Here is a 24160-nt window from a genome sequence, read left to right as displayed (position 1 = left end):
TTTTCAGGTAGGAATCCCTGGGCAGCCAACAAGGGTGACCTGGATACAATGGAGAGACTCAACTCCAGTCAATATCATGTTGATGAATAGGAGGGGCAGGTAACGGAGCCTGAAAGAGGTGAGGGCAGTGGAAGGGTGTACCCCATGCCTCTACCTGTCTCTCCCAATCGCCTCTTATTAAACCCTCCTGTTCTAGCTTTTCTTTATCTCTTTATAACACTCTACACTACTTGTTCTTCCTTGGGAGATAGCATTCTCCCACTGGTTTCTTACAAGATACTAATCCTGTGCGGTTATTTAGATCATAGTTCTCATCTCAGATCCTTAACCACTAACATCCTTAAAAGAGGCCACATAACATATTTGTGGTGTTGGGTCTGGGTTTGGCAACACAGGATGATCACTTTTGTCCCATCAGGCCAGTTAGGTCCACATATTGGCAGGGCTGCAGGGTTGCAAAGGATCTGAACCATCACCTATCTGCCCTCAGTATTCCCTTTGAAGGCCATGCACAAAGATCTAGTGCAGAGTCAAAACTGACAGTGCTTTGCCCAGGCACCCAGGAGGGTGGGCTCCTGCCACTGCACTCTGAGGAAGAAACGCATAGAATACACGCATCATAGATAGCACCATTGTGTGCTCAGAGCATGTCACTGGGGTGGTGCTAGCAGAGCTGTGCTGCTGCTACGTGCTGAAGTACAGCTCACTTCACAGTGAACTGGCTGTGCTCTCCTGCTTTTTAGATACAAGAGTTGCCTTTTTTTCTTTAATTATAGAATTTGGGAGTCAGATATCAGTTAAAGGGAAGGGAAGAGAGGGAAGAAGATTCGTGGGCGACCCTAGGCTCCAATAATGGAGGAAGAAATCAATTATGGTGCCCAGACAATGAACATCCCCAGAAGGAGACGCTGGTACACCCGCCTGTGGCATTCATGTCTGGATCTTAGATGCATGCATCCTCAGAAAAAGAAGAAATATCCCCTCTACTTGATTGGCTATGATCCTATAGGTCCATTACAACGAGCGGCCAGCGTGGGTGACCTTGATACAACAGAGAAGTTAATCCACTCCAGTCAACATCATGTGGATGAATCTGATAGAAGGAAAAGGTAATGGGGCTTGAAATTGGTGAGGGGGGGTACACAGAGGTGGGTGGGATCTGTCAGGTATACTCAGAGATAAACAGAAAAATCAACTTTCAGGGCCACATACTAGTAAAGGAGAGATGTCATGCTTAGGGTCATTTCTACTGGGGTCTCCTGCATTGTGTTTAATGCTCTTAGTAATATGAGACCTGCATACCCTGGAACACCAGGCCCTAGGCCTTGATTAAACTACATCATTTTATTTTTATGTTACACTAAAACTTTGAAGACACTCATGCACAGCAACACAAACACACCCACACACACAAGCACGCACAAAGGTTTTGTCTCTGTGCATTTTCGATGCACCATGTGTGACACAATCAGGTTCTTGGTCCCCTCGAATTGGAGCTATACACAGTTGTGAGCTGCCATGTGGGTGCTAGCAATCAAAGCTGAGTGCTCTAGAAAACATACCTAGAGCTGTTAACTGCCAAGCCACCTGTCTAGATTTGTCTCAATATATAGACCATTAACACTAATATACAACACTGAAAAATTAATCATAAGATAAATTGTCAACTGAAATGGAAAAAATCACTATGAAATCTTAGATCAATATGACCCATTTTTGTTAATGGATCAAAGACATTTTGAACTGGAACAAATATACATTTCCCCACCACCACCAATCCCATTTCTCATCATATGTACATGTTATTTGTGCATTGATACACATGTTAAGGGACTGACATTGTCTTCCTCTCACTTTTTTGTGTCGCACACATGTGGAACTAAGTGTGGGGTAATCAGAGAAATCGCCACTTGACAGTTCTCTTCTGCCACATTGTGGGTTCTGGGGACTGAACTCTGGCCATCAGGGCCCTTGGTAGGTTCCACCCAATGGTCCCTCAGTTTTAGAGACATGTTCACTCACCCAAATCCCATGGTATGTTTGATTTACTCTCTTGGAGCACACTAATTCTCAGACTTGTAGGCGAGTAAGGTTTGGGGATTCCCATATCCCCACATCTGCATTCAGGTTTCCAGGGCAAGTGTTTTACCAATTGAGTTTTACCAATCATCCAAGCCCCTCATTCTTATTTCCTATTTTTAGGTTGTACTAGGTTATGAAGGTGAATCAATGACACAACTGTAGATTTTCTGTAGTCCACAAGCTTTTTGAACATTTTGTAGTTCAAAGAGGCTTGAAGTTGGAGCTTCATATAAATAATAGATGAATAAATTATAAATTATAGTTTAGGATATTCTTTTGCTTAATGAATGTTTTCTTTAAAAACACTGAGTTGTCCAACTGTAGTTTTTCATTCTGTCAGCCCATTCGTTCCCCACACATAAGTTAGATATCTACTGTGTAGAATATACATTCTGCTATCTCTCCAGATCTTTCCAGTCTTATACCATTATGTTTCTCTGCCCAGTCAAGCTTCCTTACATTCTATAAATTTAAATGTTAAATGAACTGAAGCATGCTCATTGGAACCCTTGCTTCATTGAGCTTGTAGCCTTTTGAATATCAAGCATAGGAGCTAGGATGGCATAGGTTATCACCTTGTATGGATATTGACCCAATTTTGGTGTGAGTCCAGGAGCACATTGACCATTTTATGGCAAAGCATGAGGTCCTCCTTTGCTACCATCTAGTGCATGGATTACCATGGATACTGTATCTATTTCCTAAGGACTAGGTTGTGCTCCCCCTGCTACCAGGTATGGAAACACTACTCATGGGCATAAAAAAATGAACTGTAGAAATGAAAAACAAACAGACAAAGAATTGATGGCTGATGTCTTATAGTTTTGTTTGTTTGTAAGAATTTACATAGATACAAGTGATCTGTATCATTGCCATTTACCTGTGGATTGTGCCATATTTTGTTCAATGTAAGGCACAATGGGTTTCATGATAACCCTTTATTTTGTAGAGAAACAAAGTTAAAAATATTGGCAATTATAGTTGCTAAATAATAGAAATGATAAATGACATTCCAATGTTAGAGAGGCTAAAATGTGAATGAAAAGGGACAGTGAGCCCAGTGTCACTGGCCACTATTTAGGATGAGTTAGGAGGATTATCATGTTCAAGACTTAGTTGGTGAAAAAGAGTTATTTTTAAAGACATGTAAACTTCTTTGACTAGAAAAGTTTTATATGTGTACTGTTGATAGAATCCTGTTTTACCTTCACTGAAATGTTGTGTTTGTTATAACAAGGAAGAGAAATCATTATCATGATGAGCAAATGCTGAACTTTCAGGAGCTGTAAATGCTTGTAATGTTCTAGCAGAGTTCTTGCCCATCCAACCTGAAGCCTCCCAGCAGCCCCGGGTAAGATAACAGCTATGCTTAATCTCCATTCTTTGGATCTGGAAATGGAGTCATGGAGCTCATAGAAATCCCAAGTAGTCACTAGTGAGTACCAGATATTAGAGTAGGATTTGAATTCATGCTGAGATGAACTTACTGGGAACTTTTCTATGGTTCTTTGTACAGGGATGAAGGTCGTGAGAGAACACCTGCCTTATGTGGGGACAGCCATGCACTATATCCCTAGCACAGTAAATGAACATTTGAGTAGTCATAAATAAATAAGGCAATTCCAGTTATTTTCTTACATCAGAAGAAAATTAGCTTCATAGTATGTGGTGCTTAAAGGAGATGGGACTCTTATTTAGCATTTGGGAATGTCCCTAAATGCCCTTTCCATTTGCAGGACTTCGCTGCATTATGCATGTGCCCACAACCATCCAGACGTGGTGACACTATTATTAGAAAATAATTCCAGCATTAACATCCGGGATGATGAAGGCTGCACACCCTTGATTAAGGTAGCTATTGGCCATCTGTTTTGACATGAAAATGGATAGAGGTTGTCCTTGTTTGGTTTCTCTTGCTGTGATAAAACACTGACCAGAAACAACTCAGGAGAGGAAATGGTTATTTGGCTTACATTTACATATCACAGATCATTCTCAAGGGGAACCAGGGCAGGAGCTCAAATCAGGAACTGGAGGGAAGAACTGAACTGGAGTTCACAGGAGAATGCAGCTTTTCCATGGCTTTTACCAAGCCTTGCTCAGGTGTTTACTTGTTGTTGTTGTTTTTGTTTTTTAACAAAATTGAGGACTTTGTCCCAGGCATACCCCAACTCCTAAAACCGAGACTTTCCAACTTCTATCTCAATTTAAAATTAAAAAAAAAAAAAGTCCACATAGTTGCCCAGAGGCCAGTCTGATAGAGGCATTTCCTCAAGTGAGAATCTTTCTAGGTGTGTTAAGCCTGTGTTGCACTGGCAAAAAGAAAAACAAACAAACAAACAAACAAAACCAACCAACAAACAAAAAACCTAACCAAAGAACTAATCTCTGAAATGCAACAACAAACCAGCACAGAGCCTGAATTCTTAGAATATCTAGGTGTGTTAACAGAACCCTTAAATTCTACCACTGGGAAAGAGATGTGGTGGGGAGATTATAAAGTTAGGCAAGCAAGCCTGGGGGTTCTTAAAAGACCTTGTGTCTAAAGAGAGTGATAATATGCAGAAGTGAAACTCTATGTTTTATTTAAGGGAAAGTATTCAGTGCAATGGTAGAAAACATCTCTCTTGACTTCCTTGAATTTAAGATGTATTTCTTTGTACAATTTTACAGGCCACCCAACGAGACAATGTGGATTGTGCTTCCGTATTGCTCACCCACAATGCGGATCCAAATCTGATAGATTTCAGTGGGAACACAGCCTTACACCATGCTATATCCAGGGGTAACTTAAGGATTGTAAAAATGCTCCTTGAGCACAACGTAGACATTGAAGCCAAAACAGAGGTAAAGATCACTCAACTTCATTCCCAGGGCACCTCTAGCAGTGACATGCACATCTATTTTCTACACACAGAAGCTCATGCATTCTCACTGAATCTATTCAGTGGAACCCTTTTATTTTCACCAAATATATTTTTTCATATTTTTTGCTAGTTCATTAAAAAAAATAGTGTATTTTGTCTCAGAATTGGCCTTGATTTTAAAATTCAAAAATAAAGTATTTAGGACCACACAAACATCACATACGCACAGACAATAAAAATAAATTCATTTCAAGTTAAGTGATTGTAGAATAAATAGAAATGTGTTGGTGCAAAGAAGGTACTGATATGTGTTTGGCTTAGGATAAGGGTAGACTGGAAAACGAGAGAGGTAACAGGCAAATGAAGAAATTTGGTCACTGGAGAAAATATGCCAAAAAAGTTATTTAAGGTTTAAAAAGTTTTGATGTACATGGGAGAGGCTGTCAAGCTTCTGAGATAAATTCTTAGTTTAGAAAAGAAATATATTTGAAATACAGGTTGAGAAACTCTGCTCCAGACCCCTCCTGAGCACACTCCTTCAACAGGGGCATAGCACAGTGTACTCTGTATTCTGGGCTGTGGCAATGGAGGCCCCACTCCACGGAGCTAAGAAGATTGCAATCCTTGAGTGTTTGGGGAGAGTTCTGGAAGGGAGCCGTGTTATAGGCAGTGTTGGACAGGGAAAAGGCGTGTCAAAGGGAAAAGACAGCTGTGTGTGGGAAAGTGCAGCAGGTGTTGTAGGGTGAATGATCCCTTGTGACTCTTTTCTTGTCTATTTATCTTCATAAAATCGGTGATGAGCAGATTGTTGAGAAACAAGTAGTTTTGTAAAATGCAATATTTTTTTCCTTTATAGTATGGCTTGACACCATTGCAACTTGCAACATTTGAACAGAAACCTGAAATGGTAGAATTTTTAGCAGCAAAGTGTGCAAAAAGGTACAGTTTCTTCTTTTCTTCAATCTTAGTGCTGCTCTTGAGGGTGACAATTGCTTAAGTCAGGAGTATTAAAATGATAGAGAGATTGTAAGAAACTCAGAGGCATAGTTAGGAAGCTTAGCACACATGAAGTGGGAGCTGGAAAAGAGACAGTTTCACCACAACAAAGAACAGCATGCACCAGGGATCACTGCCTAGTTCAGGAGTTCACCTCATGAGCCATCCACCAAGCCAAAGGATAACCAAGATCGGTTGCTGCTCCACTGCCACTGTATTTTTACTTTTGAAAGTGTTTGTCACTGAATTAAGAGCCATAGGTGTCTATGGCAAGTGTTCTACCATGATAAACACCCACAGTCCCTAAGCCTGAAAACTTATAACCTGTGACCCCAAAGATGACAGCATAAGCCATTTCTTTAGAATTATACCATACATAATCACAGGTACCAAGCAGTGTTTCCAAATGATGTTTGAGTCCTGAAATGTCCAAGTCAGCAGAAAACTACCTTTCACTGGGAGATGTTCTTAAACTGTCCTAGCACAGGTACCCAGCAACTTTGGTGATTCCGCAGTTCAAGACATTTTTCTTCCCCACTTCAGATGGAGCTTTCAAAGTGGATATATAAGTAGTTCATTTCTTTCCGCAGAGTCTACTACTTTAATTAGCGTTATAAATCTTGTACTGAATTCTGTGAATATTTAGCTCTGAAAGAGTTTGCTCTTACAATGCCACATGCTTTTTCCATATGGAATACATCTCTTTATGCTGAAATTTTCTGTTTAGTGGACATGTATATCTGTTGTTTATGTTGAGCCATTATTTCCAAATAACAGTTCTTTCTGTGATTTAAGATACATTTCAAAACTTTAATGATATATGTAAAAACTTAATTTTATTTTTTTCTTGTTCATGTTTACATCTAGCTCAGTGACCCCCTCCTGGTCACCCAGTCCCACAGTCTCTCCCTGCCCCTCCTCCACTTCACCTCTGAGCAGTTTGGGACTCCATGTATGTCCAAACCCTGGCACTTCGTCTCTCTCTGAGGACAGAAAAAGTAGCTCAGCTAGAAGAATAAAACTGAGGTAGGATGAACAGCTTTTTTTGATACCCCCATTCCAGTTGATTGGGACCCATGTGAAGACCTAGCTGCCCCTCTGCTACATAGGTGCTCGGAGATATCCGTCCAACCCATGTTTGTTCTTTGTTTCATTGTTCCATCTCTGAGTGCCCTGAGGGTTCATGTTATTTGATTCTGGTAGTTGGTCATCCTCTGGAGTTCCTATCTCCTTCAGGCCTGGAATCCTTCCTTTTAGACTTCCATAAGTGTCTACAGCCAAACCACCCTGAGCATGCCCGATCTTGTCTTTAATTCTTTTTAGTGTGTGTGTGTGTGTTTGTGTTTGTGTGTGTGTGTTTGCGTGTGTGTGCACTTTTGTTTGTGTTTTAATTAAGAGCTAAGTATTCCTCATATTTCCTCTTGAGAAAAGGTGGGAGCTGAGCAGTCAGCAATCATAGTCAATTGCTGAAAAGTGAATTCAACGTTTTGTCTAGTCTTGTTGGCCCATGCATTGCATCCCAGAACTTGGGAAGGAGGACATGAACAGATTTCTGTGAGTTAAGGCCAACATGCTCCATAGAGCAGTTTTCAGACCAGCATGGATACATAGTGAGATCCTGATTCAAAAAATATTGTTTGTAAACATCTAAAGTAAGATACAGAAGGGACACAAATATAAAGTACTTAAAACACTTGCTAAATATTTTTCTTATGAATAGCACAATAATGCTAACTTTAAACTCTATGTCACAGTACTGGATCGTCAGCTCAGAGAACTGAAGTGAAGCATGTCAGGTTCAATGAAGGTAAGATTTTTATAGTGAATATAAATATGGTATATAGTAGCCAATCCTTTTACCCTAAATAAGAGTAGAGATTAAGCTCCTTTCCCACTGAGTCCAGACAAGGCAGCTCAACTAGCAGAGAGGAATCCAAATGCAGACAACAGTGTGAAGCGGTCCTCCCTTCAGTTTATAGAGAACCCACATGAAGACCAAGCTGCACATCTGCTACATATGGGGAGGGGGTCTATGTGCAGCCCATGCATGCTCTTTGATTGGTGGTTCAATCTCTGTGAGCCCTCATGGGCCCAGGCTACTTGATTGTGTAGGTTTTCTTGTGGTGTCCCTGACCCCTCAGTCACAATGTTCTCCTTTGAGTTCAATGTCCTTCCCCAACTCTTCCACAAGACTCTCCAAACTCCCCTTGACGTTTGTCTGTGGTTCTGTACATTTGTTTCCATCCTCTGCTGGATGAAGCCTCTTGGAAGTGTTATCCTAGGCTCCTGTCTACAAGCATAGCAGAACATCATTAATGGTGTCAAAGCCTGGCTCTCTCCCACAGTGTGGGTCTCAAGTTGGGCCAGTTATTGGGTGGCGATTCCCTTAATCTCTGTTCCATTGTAATCCCTGAATATCTTGTAGGTAGGATAAATTTTGGGTTGATGTTTTTGTGAGGGCATTGGTATTCCCCTCCTTCCACTGGAAGTCCCTTCTGGCTACAGGAGAAGATTGCTTAGGGCTCCATATCACCTGCTGCTAGTTGACTCACCCCTATAGATTCCTAAGAGCCCCCACAGTCCCTGGTCTTTGTTTCATCACAGAGGTGCCTCTCCTCAGGTATCTCTTCTCCCTGATACCACCCTACTCTTGCTCCCCACCTTAGTTCCCTCTCCATCTCCCACAAATTTCCCTCCCTAAATCAAATCCTAATGTCTATTTTATTTTCCCTTCTGAGTGAGAATCAAGCATTTTCCTTTTGTTCTCGTGTTTTAGCTTCTTTAATTCTGTGGATCTTAGCATGATTATCCTGCACTATACGTCTGAAAAAGTACTCATTCTAAGTGAGTACATACCATGCCTGTGTGTCTGGGTTTGGATTACATCACTCCAGATGATATTTTCAAAGCGTACCCATTTGCCTGCAAATTTCATGGATTCCTTGTTTTAAACAGTGGAATGATATTTCACTGTGTAGGTATACCACATTTTCTTCATCTATTTTTCAGTTAAAGTCCATCTTGGTTGTTTTCTGTTTCTGGCTATGACAAATAAAGGTTTCATTAACAGAGTTGAGCAACAGTTATTGAGATGGTATGGTGGAACATCTTTTGGGTATATGCCCATGAGTGATATAGCTGTGTCTTGAGGTAGAACTATTCCTAATTTTCAGAAAACAACAACAACAACAACAACAACAAAACCTGCCAAATTACTTTGCTTTTTTTTTCTTTTTTTTATACTTGGGAATCTAATTTTATTTTATTATTTTATTTATTTATTATTACGTATTTTCCTCAATTACATTTAGAATGCAATCCCAAAATTCCCCCATACCCTCCCCACCACTTCCCTATCCACGCATTCCCATTTTTTGGCCCTGGCATTCCCCTGTACTGGGGCATATAACGTTTGTGTGTCCAATGGGCCTCTCTTTCCAGTGATGGCCGACCAGGCCATCTTTTGATCCATATGCAGCTAGAGTCCAGAGCTCCGGGGTACTTGTTAGTTCATAATGTTGTTGCACCTACAGGGTTGCAGATCTCTTTAGCTCCTCGGATACTTTCTCTAACTCGTCCATTGGGGGCCCTGTGCTCCATCCAATAGCTGACTGTGAGCATCCACTTATGTGTTTGCTAGGCCCCGGCCTAGTCTCACAAGAGACAGCTATATCAAGGTCCTTTCAGCCAACGCTTGCTCGTGTATGCAATGGTGTCATCGTTTGGAGGCTAATTATGGGATGGATCCCTGGATATGGCAGTCTCTAGATGGTACATCCTTTTGTCTCAGCTCCAAACATTGTCTCTGTGACTCCTTCCATGGGTGATTGTTTCCAATTCTAAGAAGGAGCAAAGTGTCCACACTTTGGTCTTCATTCTTCTTCAGTTTCATGTGTTTTGCAAATTGTATCTTATATCTCGGGAATACTAAGTTTCTGGGCTAATATCCTCTTATTAGTGAGTACATATCATTTGAGTTCTTTTGTGATTATGTTACCTCACTCAGGATGATGCCCTCCAGGTCCATCCATTTGCCTAGGAATTTCAGAAATTCATTCTTATTAATAGCTGAGTAGTACTCCATTGTGTAAATGTACCACATTTTTTGTATCCATTTCTCTGTTGAGGGGCATCTGGGTTCTTTCCAGCTTCTGGCTATTATAAAGAAGGCTGCTATGAACATAATGGAGCATGTGTCCTTCTTACTGGTTGGAACATCTTCTGGATATATGCCCAGGAGAGGTATTGCACTATCCTCTGGTAGTACTATGTCCAATTTTCTGAGGAACCGCCAGACTGATTTCCAGAGTGGTTGTACAAGCTTGCAATCCCACCAACAATGGAGGAGTGTTCCTCTTTCTCCACATCCTCGCCAGCATCCGCTGTCACCTGAATTTTTGATCTTAGCCATTCTGACTGGTGGAATCTCAGGGTTGTTTTGATTTGCATTTCTCTGATGATTAAGGTTGCTAAGCATTTTTTCAGGTGCTTCTCAGCCATTCGGTATTCCTCAGGTGAGAATTCTTTGTTCATCTCTGAGCTCCATTTTTTAATGGGGTTATTTAATTTTCTGGAGTCCACCTTCTTGAGTTCTTTATATATATTGGATATTAGTCCCCTATCTGATTTAGGAGAGGTAAAGATCCTTTCCCAATCTGTTGGTAGCCTTTTTGTCTTATTGATCGTGTCTTTTGCCTTACAGAAGCTTTGCAGTTTCATGAGGTCCCATTTGTCCAATCTCGATCTTACAGCACAAGCCTTTTCTATTCAGAAATTTTTCCCCTGTGGCCATATCTTCAGGGCTTTTCCCCACTTTCTCCTCTATAAGTTTCAGTGTCTCTGGTTTTATGTGGAGTTCCTTGAACCACTTAGATTTGACCTTAGTACAAGGAGATAGGAATGGGTCGATTTGCATTCTTCTACATGTTAACAACCAGTTGTGCCAGCACCATTTGTTGAAAACGCTGTCTTTCTTCCACTTGATGGTTTTAGCTCCCTTGTTGAAGATCAAGTGACCATAGGTGTGTGGGTTCATTTCTGGGTCTTCAATTCTATTCCATTAGTCTACTTGTCTGTCACTATACCAGTACCATGCATTTTTTTATCACAATTGCTCTGCAGTAAAGCTTTAGGTCAGGCATGGTGATTCCACCAGAGGTTCTTTCATCCTTGAGAAGAGTTTTTGCTATCCTAGGTTTCTTTGTTATTCCAGAAGAATTTGCAGATTGCTCTTTCTGATTCTTTGAAAAATTGAGTTGGAAATTTGATGGAGATTGCATTGAATCTGTAGATTGCTTTTGGCAAGATAGCCATTTTTACTATATTGATCCTGCCTATCCATGAGCATGGGAGATCTATCCATCTTCTGAGATCTTCTTTAATTTCTTTCTTCAGAGACTTGAAGTTCTTATCATACAGATCTTGCACTTCCTTAGTTAGAGTCACACCAAGGTATTTTATATTATTTGTGACTATTGAGAAGGGTGTTGTTTCCCTAATATCTTTCTCAGCCTGTTTATCCTTTGTGTAGAGAAAGGCTATTGACTTGTTTGAGTTAATTTTATATCCAGCTACTTCACCGAAGCTGATTATCAGGTTTAGGAGTTCTCTGGTGGAATTTTTAGGGTCACTTATATGTACTATCATATCATCTGCAAAGAGTGATATTTTGACTTCATCTTTTCCAATTTGTATCCCCTTGATCTCCTTTTGTTGTTGAATCGCTCTGGCTAGGACTTCAAGTACTATGTTGAAGAGGTAGGGAGAAAGTGGGCAGCCTTGTCTAGTCCCTGATTTTAGTGGGATTCCTTCTAGCTTCTCACCATTTACTTTGATGTTGGCTACTGGTTTGCTGTAGATTGCTTTTATCATGTTTAGGTATGGACTTTGAATTCATGATCTTTCCAAGACTTTTATCATGAATGGGTGTTGGATCTTGTCAAATGCTTTCTCAGCATCTATCGAGATGATCATGTGGTTTTTGTCTTTGAGTTTGTTTATATTATGGATTACGTTGATGGATTTCCGTATATTAAACCATCCCTGCATCCCTGGAATAAAACCTACTTGGTCAGGATGGATGATTGCTTTAATGTGTTCTTGGATTCAGTCAGCGAGAATTTTATTGAGTATTTTTACATTGATATTCATAAGGGAAATTGGTCTGAAGTTCTCTATCTTTGTTGGATCTTTCTGTGGTTTAGGTATCAGAGTAATTGTGGCTTCATAGAATGAGTTGGGTAGAGTACCTTCTACTTCTATTTTGTGGAATAGTTTGTGCAGAACTGGAATTAGATCTTCTTTAAAGGTCTGATAGAACTCTGCACTAAACCCATCTGGTCCTGGGATTTTTTTGCCTGGGAGACTATTAATGACTGCTTCTATTTCTTTAGGGGATATGAGTCTGTTTAGATCGTTAACTTGATCCTGATTTAACTTTGGTACCTGGTATCTGTCTAGAAATTTGTCCATTTCATCCAGGTTTTCCAGTTTTGTTGAGTATAGCCTTTTGTAGAAGGAGCTGATGGTGTTTTGGATTTCTTCAGGATCTGGTGTTATGTCTCCCTTTTCATTTTCATTTCTGATTTCGTTAATTAGGATGCTGTCCCTGTGCCCTCTAGTGAGTCTAGCTAAGGGTTTATCTATCTTGTTGATTTCCTCAAAGATCCAACTCCTCATTTGATTAATTCTTTGAATAGTTCTTCTTGTTTACACTTGGTTGATTTCGCCCTTGCGTTCTGATGATGGTGAGTGGTCTTGATTTCTGTTAGTAGGATTCTTACATTTGCCTTTCGCTATCTAGTATTCTCTGGAGCTAGTTGTTATAGTTGTCTCTGGTTAGAGCTTGTTCCTCAGGTGATTATTTTAGCCTCTATCAGCAGACCTGGGAGACTAGATCTATCCTTAGTTTCAGTGGTCAGAGTACTCTCTGCAGGCAAGCTCTCCTCTTTTGGGGCAGGTGCCCAGATATCTGGTGTTCGAACCTGCCTCCTGGCAGGAGTTGTGTTCCACTCATCAGAGGTCTTAAGATCCCACGGAGGGTCCTGTGAGGACCTTGGGGGTGTCCAGAAACTCCGTGCACAAGGAACTTCGCTGCTGGAGTGAACCAGAAGGGACTTGTGCCCCTGATCAGGCCGGGTTATCTCCTACCTTAATTAATGCAGTCTCAGGTCCTGCTTGATTGGATTGGAGCAGACACTGTGTTCCACTCACTAGAGGTCTTAGGATCCCGTGGGGAATCCTGTGTGGTTCCTTGGGGGTGTCCCCCAAATTACTTTTCAAAAGGGGTTGTAAACATGTGCCCTCCCACCAGCAATAGAAGAGTGTTCCCCTTGCCCAATATTCTTGCCAGCTTGTGCTGTCACTCCAGGTTTTGATTTTAGCCATTCTGACTGGTGTAAGATGGATTCTTCGAGTCCTTTTGATTTTCATTTCACTGAGGACTGAAGACTTTGAACATTCAGGTGTTTCTCAAACTTCTGAGATTCCTCTGTTGAGAATTCTCTGTTTAGCTATTTACCCCATTTTAAAATTGATTTATGAGTTCCCTAACTTCTTGTGTTCTTTATATATTTTGGACTTTAGTTCTCTCTCAAGTGTAGGGTTGGTGGGTATCTTTTCCCAATATGTAGGTTTCCATTTTTTCCTATTGACAATGTCCTTTGTCTTGCAGAAGTTTTTCAGTTTCATGAGTCCCTATGTTTCAAGTATTGATCTTAGAGCCTGAGACATTGGTGTTCTGTTCAGAAAATTGTCTACTGAACCAATGTATCAAGGATATTTCCCACCTTGTCTCCTAGTAAATTTAGTGTATCTGGTTTAGTGGTCTAGAGGTCTTTGGTGCCTGTGAACTCAAGTTTTGTGCTGGGGGATAAATATGGGTCTATATGCATTCATCCTCTCATAGACGTCCAGTTAGACCTGCAACATTTGTTGAAGATATTTTCTTTCTTTTTTTCCATTGTATGACTTTTATGTCAAAATCAAGTGTTGGTGGGTGTGTGACTCATTTTTGGGTCTTCGATTTGATTCCACTGACCAACTTGTTCATTTCCATAGGTATACAATGCAGTTTTTATTCTGATTGCTCTGTGGTACGTCTTGAGACCAGGGATGATGATACATCCAGGAATTATTTTATTATATATATTCATCTTGCATTTTTTGTTTTTGATAGGAAACTAAGAATTGCTGTTTCTCATTCTGTAAGTAATTGTGTTGGAATTTTGGTGGGAAATGTATTGAATCTGAAGATGGTTTTGGTAAAGTGGCCATTTTCACCATGTTAATCCTGTCCATCCAAGAGCACAGGAGATCTTTCCATCTTCAGATGTTTTCTTCAACTTCTTTTTCAGGGAATTGAAGTTTTTGGTAGACATGTCTTTCAGTAGGTTGGTTAGAGTTATACCGAGATATTTTAGATCATCGGTGGCTATTGTGAAGGTTTTTATTTCTTGTCCCTTTTATCTTTTGTATAAAGGAGGGTTACTGATTTCTTTGGGTCCATTTTTTTTTATTCAGCCATTTTGCTGTAGGTGTTTATCACCTTTGGTATAGGCATTCTTTGGTAGATTGTTTGAGGTCTCTTATGTATGTGGGCAGCCTTGTTTAGTCTCTTAAGTTTCTCTCCATTTAAGTTGTTGGCTATTGACTTGTCATATATTACCTTTATTTTGGTTAGATGTGCAAATTTTATCACTGAAATCTCCCTTTCAACATGAAGGGGTGTTTGATTTTATCAAAGGTTTCTTTAAACCATGCAATGTGACAAACATGTGAATATTGTCCCAAACCCCAACGCCTGCCACCTGTGTATATCCATTCATTCTCATGGACATCAGGTCATCTCCCCTGTGTCTCCCTACATCTGATACTGAAACACCCCATTTCCCTGACCATCCCCACTCCCACCTAGTTCTCTCCTTCCATTTTGCTCCTATGACTATTTTATTCTCTGTTCTAAGTCAGGTTCAAACAACTTTGTTTGGTCCTTACCCCTTGTTTATCTCCTGTTGGTCTGTGCAGTATGGTAAGGTTATCCTGTAATTTATTACTAATATCCATTTATAAGTGAATACAAACCATCGATGTTTTGGTTCTGGGTTACTTCATTCAGGATGATAGTCTCAAGTACTATCCTTTTGCCTGCAAAATTCATTATGTCTTTACTATTAATAGTTGAATAGAATTTCATTGTATACACATACCACATTCTCTTTTGCCATTTTTAAAGAATAATTTTTATTTTTAAAATTCTATGTGCACATGTGACCCTTGAAGCCAGAGGAAGGCATTCTCCTAGAGTTGGAGTTTTAGAGACAGTACTGAGAACTGAACAGCAGTCCTCTCAAAGAGCACTGGGTGTGCTTAACTGTTGAGCTGTGTCTCCGGACTACAATTCTTTTTTTTTTTTAATTAATCTAATTGTTTTCAGTCATTCAAATTATTTTTTGAATTTACTTATTTATTTTCTTTATCTGCATTTCAAACTTTGTCCCCTTTCCTCATTTCCCCTCCACCACCACCACCCCAATGCCATCCCTCCTCCCCCTTCCAACTAACCCACCGACTACTGCTTCCCTGTCCTGGCATTCCCCTACACTGGGGCCCATCACAAGCACAAGGGCCTCTCCTCTCCTTGATGTCCCACAAGTCCATTCTCTGTTACATATGTGGCTGGAGCCATGAGTCCCACCATGTGTACTCTTTGGTTGGTGGTTTAGTCCCTGAGAGCTCTGGAGTTACTGGTTGGTTCATATTGTTGTTCCTCCTATGGAGCTGCCAACTCCTTCAGCTCCTTGTGTCCTTTCTTAGCTCCTCCATTGGAGACCCTGTGCTCAGTCCAATGGTTGGCTGTGTGCATTTACCTCTGTATTTGTCAAACACTGCAGAGCCTCCAAGGAGGCAGCTCTATCAGGCTCCTGTCAGCAAGCACTTGTTGGCATCCACAATAGTGTCTGGGTTTGGTAATTGTATATGGACTGGATTCTCTGGTGGGACAGTAACTGGATGGCGTTTCCTTCAGTTTCTGCTCCAAACATTGTCTCTGTATCTCCTCCCATGGGTATTTTGATCCCCCTTCTAAGAAGAACTGAAGTAGTCACACTGTGGTCTTCATTCTACTTGAGCTTCATGTATTCTGTGAATTGTATCTTGGGTATTCTGAACTTCTGGGCTAATATCCATTTATCAGTGAGTACATACCATGTGTGTTCTTTTGTGATTGGGTTACCTCACTCAGGATAATATTTACTAGTTCCATTCATTTGCCTAAGAACTTCATGAATTCATCCTTTTTAATGGCTGAGTAGTAGTCCATTGTGTAAATGTACCACACTTTGTGTATCAATTTCTCTTTTGAAGGACATCTGGGTTCTTTCCATCTTCTGACTACTGTAAATAAGGCTGCTATGAGCATAATGGAGAATGTGTCCCTATTATGTGTTGGAGCATCTTCTGGGTATATACACAGGAGTGATATTGCTGAGTCCTCTGATTAGTACTATGTCCAATTTTCTGAGGAATCACCAAACTGATTTCCAGAGTGGGTGTACCACCTTACAATCCCACCAGCAATGGTAGAATGTTCCTCTTTCTTCACATCCTCACCAACAACTGCTCTCCCCTGAGCTTCTGATCTTAGCCATTCTGAACGGTTATCAGGAGTCTAACATCTTGAGTTCTTAGTATACATTGGATACTAGCCCTCTATCAGCTGTAGAATTAGTAAAGATCTTTTCCCAATCTGTTGATTGCTGTTTTGTCCTATTGACAGTGTCTTTTGCCTTACAGAAGCTTGGCAATTTTATGAGGTCCCATTTGTCAATTCTCAAACTTACAGCACAAGCCATTGCTGTCCTATTGAGGAATTTTTTCCCCCTGTGCCCATATCTTCAATACTTTTCCCCACTTTCTCCTCTATGAGTTTCAGTGTCTCTGGTTTTATGTGGAGTTCCTTGATCCACTTAGACTTGAGGAGATAAGGAGATTAGAATGGATCAATTCGCATTTTTCTACATGATAACAGCCAGTTGTGCCAGCACCATTTGTTGAAAATGCTGTATTTTTTTCCACTGGATGGTTTTGGCTCCAATGTCAAAGATCAAGTGGCCATAGGTGTTTGTGTTCATTTCTGGGTCTTCAGTTCTATTCCATTGGTCTACCTGTCTGTCGCTATCCCAGTACCAGGCAGTTTTTATCACAATTGTTCTGTAGTACAGCTTTAGGTCAGGCATGGTGATTCCACCAGAGATTCTTTTATCACTGAGAAGACTTTTTGCTATCCTAGGTTTTTTGTTATTCTAGGTGAATTTGCAAATTGCTTTTTCTAACTCAGTGAAGATTTCAGTTGGAATTTTGATGGGGATTGCATTGAATCTGTGGATTGCTTTAGGCAGGATAGCCATTTTGACTATATTAATCCTGCCAATGAGCATGGTAGATCTCTCCATCTTCTGGGATTTATCATCCTTTGGAGGACTGGATTTATGGAATCATATTCTGTAAATGTGGTTTTGTCATGGAATACCTTGGTTTCTCAATCTATGGGAATTGAGATTTTTATTGGGTATTGTACCCTGGGCTGGCATTTATGTTCTCTAGGGTCTATATGACATAAGCCCAGGATCTTGTGGCTTTCATATTCTTTGGCGAGAAGTCTGGTGTAATTCTGATAGTTATGCATTTATATATTACTTGACCATTTTCCCTTACTGCTTTTAATATTCTTTCTTTGTTTTATGCATTTGGTGTTTTGATTATTATATGACAGGAGGAATTTTTTTTCTGGTCCAATCTAGTTGGAGTTCTGTAGGCTTCTTGTATGTCCATGGTCACCTCTTTCTTTTGATTACGTAAGTTTTCTTCTGTAGTTTTGTTGAAGTTATTTACTGGCCCTTTAAATTGGGGGTCTTCACTGTCTTCTATACCTATTATCCTTAGGTGTGGTCTCCTCATTTTTTCCTGGATTTCCTGGATGTTTTGGCTTAGGAGTTTTGTTGTTGTTGTTGTTGTTTTTTGCATTTTGCATTGTCTTTGACTGTTGTGTTAATGTTTTCTATGGTATCTTCTGCACCTGAGATTCTCTCTTCTATCTCTTGTATTCTCTCTTCTATCTTCTGCACCTGAGATTCTCTCTTCTATCTCTTTGTTGGTGATGCTTGCATCTATAACTCCTGACCTCTTTCCTAGGTTTTCTATCTCCAGAGCTGTCTCCCTTTGTGGTATCTTCTTTTGTTTCTACTTCTATTTTTGGATCCTGGGTGGTTTTGTTCAATTCCTTTGCCTGTTTGTTTGTTTGTTTCCATGTAATGATTTAAGGGAATTTTGTGTTTTCTCTTTAAGTTCTTTTACCTGTTTTCCGATGTTCTCTTGTATTTCTTTAAGGGACTTATTTATTTCCTCCTGAAAGTCCTCTAACAGCATCATGAGATGTGATTTTCAATCCAAATCTTGCTTTTCCGGTATGTTGGGGTATCCAGGACTTGCTCTTGTGTGAGAACTGGATCCTGATGATGCCATGTAGCCTTGTTTCTGTTGGTTAGGTTCTTGGGCTTGCCTTTTTACTTCTGGTTATCTGAGGTGTTAGTTGGTCTTGCTGTCTCTGGGTTGACCTTGTCCCTCCTGGGGGCCTGTAAGTCTGTGTCAGCACTTCTGGGAGACCAGCTCACCCTGGCAGGGCCCATGCACAGAGGGCTGTGGAACAGCCCCAGCTCCTGGGTGCAGATGGAGGCAGAAAGTACACTGTCTCATCTGTTCTACTGCTTGTGCACTGCTAGCTTTGTGCCCCCCAACCCCCATTAGCACCTTTAAAAGTAGGATTTAAGTTGCAAATGTGGGGATTCAGAATTGAGAAGTCTTCTTGGTGTGTTTTTCTTTGATGAATGTGAAATATCCTTCCCTATCTCTTTTGATTCATTTTGGTTGAAAGTCTCTTTTATTTAGATATTACAATTGCTCCTTAGCTTTCATCCTGAGTACCTTTTCTTGGGAAAACTTTTTACAGTCCTTCATTCTTAGGTGATGTCTCTGTATGTTGGCCAAGGTATGTTTCTTGCATGAAGCAGAATGATAGATGCTGACTTCATATCCAGTCTGTCAGCTTATATCTTTTTATTGTGGAAAATGAGTTTACTGGTGTTGAGAGCTATCAATAACCAATGATTGTTAATTCCTGTTATTTTGATGTATGTGGAGGGAAGATGATTATGTGTTGAGAACACCAATGAAGTTGGTGTTTTGTAAGCTTTTTCTACGTTGGTAGGCATTATTTCTTTAGTTTGGGTGAATTTTCTTCTATGATTTTGTTGAAAATATTTCCTTGTCCTTTGAGCTGGTACTCTCTTGGCTTGTTGTTTATTCCCATTATTCATAAAAAGATTTTTTTTTAGAGTGTCACAGATTACCTGAATACTTTGAGTCAGAAATTGTTTTAGGTTTAACATTTTCTTTTGTTATATCATCTATGCCTGAGATCATCTCTTCCATTATTTTTGCTCTGTTGGCTGTGCTTCTGTCTCTGTTGTCCTTCTTAGGTTTTCCATCTCCAAGGTTCCCTGAGTTTGTATTTTCTTTACTGCTTCTTTTACCATTTGCAGATATTGAATAGTTTTATTCATTTTCTTTACCTGTTTGATTCTGTTTTCCTGTATATTTAAGGGATTTATTAATTTCCCCATTTAAAGGCCTCTATCGTCTTCATAAGATTGGATTTAAAGACATTTTACTTTGCTTTGATTGTGTTAGGATATCCAGAGCTTGCTATAGTAGAATACCTGTGCTGTGGATATGTCATATTGATTTAGTTCTCTTTGATTGTGTTCTTATATTGGCCTTTAGCCAACTGGTTATCCCGGGGAGTTTCTGTCACAGGCGTCCTGAGGTGGGCTGCCTTTGCCTGGACATTGGAAATCAGGTGACAGTGTATATCTCCAGGAAACTGCGCAGAGCATTGGATGTTCCTGGTGCAGCAGGCCTGCTTAATGTGGGTTTAATTGTAGCCAAAGACTGGCACTCAGGGGAGAACATCTTGAAGCACAGCACAGCTCTGGACTTTACTCTTTTTAGGGGAGGGGTTGAGACACGGTCTCACTAAATATAGCTCTGTTTGTCCAGGGAGTCACAGCTTCTCCATCTGCTTTTGCCTCCTAAGTGTTGAGATTCAAATTGTGTGCCACCATACTCAATCTATAATTCTTTTCAGAACCATTAGCCTAGAGTTAAAAAGAATCACAAGAAGTTATTTTTGAAACAGTTGTTTATTCTGGTCAGGATTGTCCTCACTATCAGACTGTGAGAGTTCATTTAGGATCATTACAAATGTGTATGTGTGTATATTGTTAGGCATTAATGTTTGATAAATTATTGTCGTCTTCAATTTGAAATATACAGGGAATGAATATTTCTATGCAAAGTAATTTGCTAAAAGTGGATATTTACTCTTGAATAGTCTCTAGATTGATCTCATAGAAATTGATACTAACAATGGGTCTGATCGTTTTTATATGTAATGTTTTTCTATAGTTGTAATAAAATATATTTTGTTTTTCTTTTCAGAAGTCTTATACTTTAAAGAGGAAAGGCCTTTGTCCTGGTAAGGTTTAACAATTCATTAGTAGTAGGTAAATTCAAAAATAAGAAGCAAATTCTTGTTGTGAGTACTTTGAGACCTGTGTCTTACAAGTCCCACAATATTATGAATATATGTTTTAGCTTGGAAACTCGCTCAGTGTAGTTCATAAGAACATGAACACGATAGTCACCCACCATTTCCAAGAACCAACTCTGAAGTTTGGAAAAAGAGCCTGCTGGGATTAGCTATGCATATGGATGTCCATCTAAGATTCATTGGCTTTTCAAAGCCTTACTGGATTCAGTTTGTGAACTAAGACCCACACTAGTAGCTATCATTTCAGGCATTTCTCTTGTCTGAGAGTTTACATAATTTAGGATGATTCTCAGTTGTCAGTCATCACTACAGGATGCCAACAAATTTCTTTCCTCTTCTGACAGAGCTTTACTTTACATGCAAAGGACCTTTTTGTTCAGGTGTAGCATCTTTCATAGCTGTTAGAAGACACCCATGTCTTCCAGAAAGTTCCATCCATCAATGATCTGTTCACATGATCTGTTTTCCACCGGAATGATTCCTTTGACTCTCAATTGATTATCTGAATGACAGTGTAATAATAATTATCTCTCTACAAAGAGGGCTTTTGTCTTCCACATCAGTTAGACATGACCATAGAGTTGAAGGCCCATCCACTCCTGTCCAGGATGCTAGGTTAGACACTGGTTTGATAGAAAATTAAAAGATGTATTTTAAGGTAATTCTGTGCTCATTAGGATTCATTACTTCCACAAGAGAGAACAATTATATTGTCCTCTTTATTTGTGCTATGTATCAACAAACATTTTCAAAACATTATTAAATAGCTTACTGAATCCATGTTTGAAAATTCCCAAAATCATCAAAGGTAATGTTGAAAGTGAAGATTCAAAAATCTTCAGTACTTAAAACTCTTCAGAAACTCCTTGAAAAATACACATGTTGACTTCTATTTGGAATCCTAAACGGTTCCACAGTAAAACTGCAAGTGTCAACTAAAGTTTATTGTTCTTTGCTCTTGTTACTATCTTATTATGTTCCTAGAAATGCTTGTTTGGAATAGAAACAAGCAGACTACGATATCAGGACTCAGTCATACATGAGAACAGAAGGAGCAGCTTGAACATTATGAAAGCTGTGGTGGGTTGTTTAGAGTTCTAGAAATCTACTTGATGGTGCACAAAGCATCCTCTTGTGTGGTAACATCATAATCAATGAAATATGCACAAAGTATCATGAGAGAAGTACTTTGCCCTTCCAGGAGCAAAGACTGAAATTGAGTCAATACATTAAAAACAAAAAATCTGTAAGCTGTTAAAACAAAGGCTGAAGAGGTACTAGTGTGTATGCATGTGTGCACGCGTGCTTGTCTGTATCTGTGAGTGGTTTTGTAGGGCTATATTTTGTGGGCTAACTTCTCCCATATGAGGAGAAGTTGTAAGGAAAGTGTCCCCAAATGTAATCAACTGGTTGAAGAACAAGTTAATAGATTTTATTGGTTTGTAATGTAGCATAAATTGGGAAATCAAACAACAAAGAATTCAAAGTCTTTGATTAATTTTTATATGAATATTAAAATAACACTCTTAAAATATGCCACAGTGAAGCAAGACCACCAGGACAGCTTAAATCTATCTTGAAAAACACTGTCCAGTATAATACAGGTAAGTTTAAGAGTAAGTACTCTATTGATTCTATCCCAATCACAAAAAGAATTTTGTTCCTGCTAGAATAGAAACTAAGGAAATCAAATATGCCAATAGTAGTTATAGCCTTTCTTAATTTGCTGCCAAACATTTTTAGGATTCAGATTTATTTAGTAATTGTTTCAAAGAAATTTCAAATTCAAATTTTATCACCTGAAATATGTTTGTTTATTTAAAATGAACTACTGATGCATGTAGTGACTTTTTAGAAGTAAAAAGATTTTTCACCTATTCTACAATGTAGATCCTCTCTAGTTACATAACAGCAAGTTGACTTTGGTATGAAATGGATTTTTACTTAAGTTTTATAATTGATATATATTACTGACTGCATGTTGTTGTATGTGTATCGGTGTCCATAAAATGTGGTCATGTTAAGCAAACAAAAATAGAGTATTCAATTACTTTCACTGTATTTTGAGGACTTAATGTCATTAGGGCACTCTGGATTTTTTTTTTCCATCATAGAATTTCTGAATTTCCACTCATTTGATAATTCATACATTGTCTTCTGGTTATTTTTATTTGTCTTCCATTTAATGTGAATATCCTGATACAATAAATAACTGGCTCAATTAGGAACTTTTAAAAAACTGACTGGTGTGTGAGTTTTGTAGGTAGTGCTGTGGAATGAAAACTGCCATTCTCAGTATTCTTTGCAACAGCCTCCATATGGGCTACTCTGACAGCACCTTTTCCCTGTAGTTCTATTAGTTACCAAATTTATAGTGATACTTGGTTTACATGCTACAAGACATAATTTGCAGAAAAAACTGCCACAGTAGAAGGAAGGTTGAGAAAATCCTATCATCCTGTAGTCATGGCATGGAAGGGCCCATTGGTTCAGTCTGAATATGATTCTCACAGTGGGAGAAATACCACACAGTTTATGCTTTCAGCAACTGTCACCACAGCATCTCTCGCACCTACTTTGACTTTGGAAAACACCAGCCAGAGAATAGTGTAGAGGAATCTAAATGGCTGTCTTCACATAAGCATGGGATGAAATACTATTAGTGTAATGTGGGTGAGTTTCTTTTAAGTTATTTCAGCATTAGAGCTTTCTTCTGGTGATAAGGATTGACAGAGGCCCCATACATGAGTAGCATAAGGTCCTCCAGAGGTCCACTTTCTCAGCCCATTTCTTGTTTGGGACAAAGGCTGTGCTCTGGCCATGGGCAATGTCCAGCAGGGTACAGTGGAGTTTTACATATTGCAAAGGAAGTAAACAAGAATTGTTTATTTGTTAGCTTGTTTGCTGAGCAGGCTTTTTCCATACAGTGAAACCTGAGTCACTCAATGGTTTATATGCAGAAATAAATAAAAAAAACGCTTCGTGTGAGGCATTAGTCCCTTGGAATTACTGCTTCATTGTGTCTTCCATGCTTCTCTCTGGAGTAATACTTCAGTTTGCATAGCTACTAAGGGGGTCTTTCCAGCAGCTCATGCCATGGGAAGCAATGGAAGTTGATGCTGAGCTTCTTTGCATTGCACATGAGCTAGGCACCAGTGCTAGAACTGAGGGCCTTTAGCATCTTCCTCAGAAGATCTAGAGTAGAGTAACACACTGATCTCTCTAGAGCTTTGTCACACTTGCAGCTGGAAATCCTTTGCAAAGGGCTTTGGGTCTCCTGTATTTGGCTATGTTGCATAGCCATAGACTGAGCTTCCCTGTTGTAGGAATGGATATTTCCCCTCAGTGAAGGAAGTTCAAGTCAATACTTGGAGAAGTCCCTTCACTTCTGTCCAAGATGAGTTCGCTCACTTAGAGTTGTGCCAGCATCCCTAGGGCAGAGACAGAAAGCAGCAATGGCAACAATATTCACTGTGGAATAACACTTCAGGCTAAGATGACACTTTTTGTGTCTGATAGGGCTCAGGATTGTAGGTATTTTGCACAATTA

The 24160-nt window shown here is 39.6% G+C and overlaps 1 protein-coding gene across 2 annotated transcripts in view; it reads left to right on the top strand.

The window, feature by feature from the left end:
- The first annotated feature begins 200 nt into the window (after positions 1–200).
- The window catches only part of Gm9495 (predicted gene 9495), a 33359-nt gene continuing 9399 nt past the window's right edge, over positions 201–24160 (top strand). The window contains exons 1-8 of one of the 2 annotated variants that reach the window (XM_017313037.1): positions 201–1109; positions 3819–3933; positions 4756–4929; positions 5806–5888; positions 6813–6971; positions 7700–7752; positions 20499–20535; positions 22153–22214. In XM_017313037.1, the coding sequence (XP_017168526.1) occupies positions 853–1109; positions 3819–3933; positions 4756–4929; positions 5806–5888; positions 6813–6971; positions 7700–7752; positions 20499–20535; positions 22153–22214 (940 nt within the window). In that variant the 5' untranslated portion in view covers positions 201–852. The remainder of the gene's footprint in view (positions 1110–3818; positions 3934–4755; positions 4930–5805; positions 5889–6812; positions 6972–7699; positions 7753–20498; positions 20536–22152; positions 22215–24160) is intronic. The other variant, XM_001475988.5, reaches the window with a different exon arrangement.

The sequence above is a fragment of the Mus musculus genome, chromosome 8, assembly GCF_000001635.26.
Source record: "Mus musculus strain C57BL/6J chromosome 8, GRCm38.p6 C57BL/6J".
In the NCBI taxonomy this organism is placed as follows: Eukaryota; Metazoa; Chordata; class Mammalia; order Rodentia; family Muridae; genus Mus; species Mus musculus.
This window is presented reverse-complemented; position numbering and strand designations above follow the sequence as displayed.